This window comes from Zea mays, chromosome 3, assembly GCF_902167145.1.
Source record: "Zea mays cultivar B73 chromosome 3, Zm-B73-REFERENCE-NAM-5.0, whole genome shotgun sequence".
NCBI lineage: Eukaryota > Viridiplantae > Streptophyta > Magnoliopsida > Poales > Poaceae > Zea > Zea mays.
In genome coordinates this window covers 6,771,694-6,777,531 of record NC_050098.1, presented here as the reverse complement: position 1 = coordinate 6,777,531, position 5,838 = coordinate 6,771,694, and the positions used below count along the sequence as shown (strand labels likewise).

Genomic DNA, 5,838 nt, shown 5'->3' with positions numbered 1-5,838 from the left:
TGGCTTTGGCTGAAACAAAGCTATCTCTCTCCAATTTGTTTTCTCCTGTTTCCAGCACTTAGACACAATACATTAGTCACTAAAACAATGTATTAAGTCTGAGAAACATATCTTTATACTTGATTTGTACTTTGTCCACCATTTGACACTTAGGCACTTGTATTGGACACTAAATCACCAAAAAACTTAGAAATGGTCTAAGGGCACATTTCCCTTTCATTAGTAACATTATTTAGAGATGCAGATGTTGCTAACATTTGTATAAATATAGTCAAACTTGAAAAAAAAAATTGTTCGGCAAAAATACTATAGCGACAAACATTTTAAGACGGAGGGAGTAGCAATAAATATAAACCAGTGGTCCTAAAACGTTATTTGCAGGTAAAAAAAGGAAAACCTCAATAAAAATATTGATTTTACGATCAAATGGAAAACATAGGCTCCACTCTACTAAACGTCTTCGACAGAAACGGTACATCAGAGCAAGTCATTCCTTATGGTCTACTTTAAAAACTCAAACTCTCTTCGAAAATTCATGGAATAGAGGACTAGTTTGGGAGCAAAGGTAACAAAGGAAATTAGAGGGACTAAAATTCACTTGTTATTTAAAATAATAGCAAACGAGTTTTAACCCCTCCAATCCTCTCCAATATCAAAAGTTTCTATATTATCCCAAAACAGGGAAAATTCATGTTGGATAATCTTTCGCTCTCCCTATCATCGTTGTCCTGAGCGTGGACCTAGATAGTGCTGAGTGAGGCCACTTGGAAGAGAATAGTGGTAAATTCATCGCACAGTAGGGTGTGTTTGGGATTGAAGTTTTTTTTCACAGTTTTGGGGAAAAATTACTATAGTATTATCAAATACTGCATTATTATATACAGAATGATGTTTGATAAACTAGGTAAAATCTTCGTTTTCAAAATCGAAGTATTGCACATATTGTAGTTGATTTAAAGTATTCTAACTTAGATCTAGACCCCAGTTTCTAAAACTGTAGCTGCGATATTGTTCTGACTAAATTATACTGCAGTATTTTAGAAAACAATGGTTTTCAAAATCTTTGTTCCCTAAACAGGACCTAGAAGACAAAACAAATGTAAGGTTAATTTGACGATCATTATTAATAATGTGCCTCAGATCAATTTATCTCATATGTGGCTCTATCCGTTCCTTCGAAAACAACAACAACAATCGTGATTATTCTAAATAAGGGACCAACATCATCTTGGAGTGTGATTGTATTTACCGCGATGATTACAGTATTTACCATGATTATGAAGCCGGGCAACTAGGCAATGGATCGGAAGCAAAGTATGCACAACGCCGCGTGGGCCGTGACGTCCATGGGCACGCGGCACCGAAAGTACACAACAAGGGCTAAACAAGCAGACACGCGTCATCCTCACGATGTGGAGAGCCGAGAGCAACAGCGATTGATAATAATCGCTCCTTATATTTATTTTTGTATGCTCACGGGCTCACGGCTCACCCAATCACACCTTCCTGCAGCAGATGGCGTTGCGACTTGCGAGTGCTCGCACGGCGCTGATTTGCTGCAAAATGGGCGGTGCACACCGAGGGAAAAGAGAGAGAAAAGACAAGGCGAGAAACGAGTGGTCCGTGGTCGTTTGTTGTTTTTTTGCCTTTGCGATGGGGGATGAATGATGATTCACGTGAGTGAATCGTGATGCTTGTGGCGGATGGGTTGTAGGTGGCACGTCACGGTCATTCGTCATGGCTCGTGGCTCGCAACTATGGCCACCTGGTGCTGCTGCCCCGCTCCGCTAACAGTTCCGTACTGACCGTTTCGCCCTTCTCTCTTTCGGACACGAGGGGCATCCCTCCCTCGGTCCCTCCCAGCCAAATGTGCAGCGCAGCGGTCTTACCCGTTTGTGTTCCCCGGTTTACCCACACACGGCAGCCGAATGCCCAAAATCCTGGGGAATATTCCACTTTCCCTATACATTACATTACATACACGCCGGAGCGGCATTTCTTTCGTCCTCTCCAAACCGTGTAAATAAACGGGAACCTTCTATCCTCCCCCTTTTGGGTTCGGTCCTCCTCCGTCCGTCGCCGTCGTCAAACCTCAAGCGCGACGTGTGTAAACGGCCCGCGCCTTCGGCAGACGCCAACAACAGACTCAGACTATACTCGCAGCAGAAAGGTTAGTTAGCTGAGCTCCGCGGGGGGTCGAACCGAGACTCTTCGTCGCGCGCGCCGCAGGGCCAGCCCAGCAGGCGGCGGACGCGAAAGCTTGCTCAGCTCTGTGTTCACCGGCGGCACGGGCCGTCCCGGCGATGGAATCCTTCGGTGTCCCTCCTGCGCCCGTGGCGGCGCCGGAGAAGAGGAAGAAGCCGCTCGACCTCAAGGACCCCGTCCCCGCCGCCGCCGCCGCCGCCGCCAACGGCGGCGGCGCCACCAAGGCGTCCCCAGCGGCGAAGTGGGCGGAGAAGAAGAAGCTGGTGGGCGGCGACGCCGGCTACGTGCTCGAGGACGTGCCGCACCTCACGGATTACCTGCCCCAGCTCCCGGTGCGTGCGCCACTCCCCCCCATCCTCTTGCTGTCTCGCGTTGGTGTACATGTTTCACTGATCACTGATTCCATCGGTGTGGTCGCTTCGACATGCAGACATACCCGAACCCCCTCCAAGACAACCCGGCGTATTCAGTCGTCAAGTACGAACTCTCCTCCTCACTCCCCGTCCCCGCTTCCATTTCGCTATTCCCAATCCCACCCAGCTCCATTCATAACCCGTCCAGACACACGGATGATGCTCCAGAGCTGACTGACCTTTCTCTGACTCCCACCGCGTGTGTTTCTCTGTCCCAGGCAGTACTTCGTCAACCCAGACGACACCGTCACGCAGAAGGTGAGGGAGGCTTCTCTTTTCCCGCCGCAAACGATGGACGTACTGGCGGCCGCAGACCTGCTTGGCGGCGCGCGCTAACCCGGCCGGCCTGTGACATGACGTGACTGACTGCCTGCCCCGCAGATCGTTGTTCACAAGACCAGCGCCAGGGGCACCCACTTCCGGCGCGCCGGGCCACGGCAGCGGGTGTACTTCCAGCCCGACGAGGTGAACGCCGCCATCGTCACCTGCGGCGGGCTCTGCCCCGGCTTGAACACCGTCATCCGTGAGCTTGTCTGCGGCCTGTATGACATGTACGGCGTCACCAGTGTCGTTGGCATAGAGGTGAGGACTGAGGAGCTTTTACTATGCTCTCATCTTGCGAAAAAAGTTATTTTTTTATTATTATTCTTTCGCATGTGTAGTTTACAATGCATCGATCATTTGAACCATTTTTCGACTGCTTATTCAAGAATTGGCTTAGTTAAAGTCACAATTATCGATAGGAAAACAGCGATACACTTCTCCTGGTACCACCTAGCCACACGACGTTGTATAATAGTATGAGGATAGTGCTTACGAAGCATATTGAGCCATCTTGTCTCATTTCTGGACTGATTATTATGTGTATAAATGTGTGATGCGTAGGGTGGATACAAGGGTTTCTATTCCAAAAACACGGTCGCGTTGACACCGAGATCAGTGAACGGCATCCACAAGAGAGGCGGGACGGTCCTGGGAACGTCGAGAGGAGGGCATGACACTGCCAAGATTGTTGACTGTCTTCAGGACCGTGGTATTAACCAGGTCTATATTATCGGCGGCGACGGTACTCAGAAAGGCGCCTCTGTGATTTACGAGGTATAACACAAGCATCCAGATGTGTTGATTCTGGAGAAATTGCTGTTAGTAGATGCAAAATCCGGTCGATGTGTGTGTGACTCGAAACTTTATTTTTGGAACATGGTCTCAGGAAGTCCGTAGACGGGGCCTCAAATGCGCTGTGGTCGGCGTCCCAAAGACCATCGATAATGACATCGCGGTATCTTCTGCTCCTCCAGCTGCGTCCTTTGAAAAAAATAATAATAAATAGCAAAACATCGTTCTCGTCCCTGACCGTAGCTTCTTCGTCTTCAACTGCTCGTGCAGGTGATCGACAAGTCGTTCGGATTTGACACTGCCGTGGAGGAGGCCCAGAGGGCCATCAACGCTGCTCATGTCGAGGCTGAGAGTGCAGAGAACGGCATCGGTGTCGTGAAGCTGATGGGTCGCAACAGCGGTACGTTTATCAATGTCCCCCATTCAAGCTCGCCGCCACCTCCTGCTTATTTTTGCATCACTGTGATGGTTATAAACAACAACAACAACAACAACAACAACAACAACAACAACAACAACAACAACAACAACAACAACAACAACAACAAGCTTTAAATCCTTCTGATCTGACGCAGGTTTCATTGCCATGTACGCTACTCTAGCTAGCCGCGACGTGGTACGTACGCTCTGCTGATTCATCTTATGTTCGACGTGAGAAAAGAAGATGTTGAGCCAAATGAAATGAGTGACCGCTTCCTTCTGCTTGCTGCCTCAGGACTGTTGCTTAATCCCGGAGTCGCCCTTCTACCTTGAAGGGAAGGGAGGGCTCCTTGAGTTTGTCGAGAGACGGCTCAAGGACAACGGACACATGGTCATCGTGGTGGCCGAGGGTGCTGGACAGGATCTCATCGCGAAAAGCATGAATTCCGTGGACACCCAGGATGCTTCGGGAAATAAGCTGCTTCTGGATGTTGGCCTCTGGCTATCCCAGAAGATAAAGGTCAGGCTCGTGGTCCAGATCTCCGTTTCCTTGTCGATTAGCTCTACTATCATAGCCGGATGATTCCCCATCCCCATTAGGCTTTATTCGTTTACACCAATTCAGCTCTGGATTAGTATGAGTTAGAATTAAATTCATGTCACAATCCATAACCTAAAATAATCCAAGACTAATTAAAAAAATTTATTCGGTTAAATCCATCATGAAATATAACCCAAGGGTTTAGGAATTTTTTAAACTATAAAAAACATTGATTCTATCTATAACTCATTAGGTATGGAACAAATCCATGGAGATATTGCATAAGTTTACATTAGAATCCATGAATCAAAAGAATAACTATCTTTGAGAGACATATGGATTAGTTATTGGATTTAATTCCACCATGGTGATTAGATGTGAGGTATGAATTCACCCAATCCATATTTGGATTAAATTCATGGTGGGATTTAATTCCAGGTAACCGAACAAGGCTTTAGTAGAATTATTTAGTTTCAAACCGAGCCATCTTAATTTTTTTTATCATTAGCTGGCCTTCCAATGCTGAATTTTATCCCATTTCTTTGACATGCAGGATCATTTCAAGAAGAAGCCCCGTTTCCCGATAACTCTCAAGTACATCGACCCGACTTACATGATCCGCGCCGTCAGTTCAAACGCTTCCGACAACGTCTACTGCACTCTGCTAGCCCACAGCGCGCTCCATGGCGCCATGGCGGGGTACACCGGCTTCATCGTCGCTCCGGTCAATGGCAGACACGCCTACATCCCGTTCTATGTAAGTCGAGGGTCTTGTGCTTGTGCAGTTGAGCTTCCTGGACATCCGGTCTTGGATCCTGGATAAACCCTTCTCTTGTTTTGCAGAGGATCACCGAGAAGCAGAACAAGGTGGTGATCACGGACCGGATGTGGGCGAGGGTGCTGTGCTCGACGAACCAGCCCTGCTTCCTGAGCCACGAGGACGTGGAGAACATGAAGCACGACGACGACGAGCACCACCTGCACAACACGCTGCTCCTGGACTCGCCGGAAAACTCGTCCAAATGAAATGGGGCACAAGACTTGTTTTGCTTTTTTGGGTGCTGGCGTTGTAGAGATTAGCGACCGCTATATGATAGGGTTGGATAATGTGAGCATTTTGTAATAATATAAGCTTCCTGAAGT

The 5,838-nt window shown here is 47.9% G+C and overlaps 1 protein-coding gene across 1 annotated transcript; it reads left to right on the top strand.

The window, feature by feature from the left end:
• The first annotated feature begins 1,926 nt into the window (after window positions 1-1,926).
• Window positions 1,927-5,838, top strand: LOC100281585 (6-phosphofructokinase 2). The gene is made up of 11 exons (NM_001254885.1): window positions 1,927-2,537; window positions 2,636-2,682; window positions 2,837-2,876; window positions 3,000-3,200; window positions 3,504-3,716; window positions 3,829-3,897; window positions 4,005-4,134; window positions 4,310-4,350; window positions 4,450-4,674; window positions 5,249-5,452; window positions 5,539-5,838. Exons 1-11 carry the CDS (start codon window positions 2,304-2,306, stop codon window positions 5,719-5,721), a joined length of 1,587 nt encoding a protein of 528 aa, NP_001241814.1. The 5' UTR covers window positions 1,927-2,303; the 3' UTR covers window positions 5,722-5,838.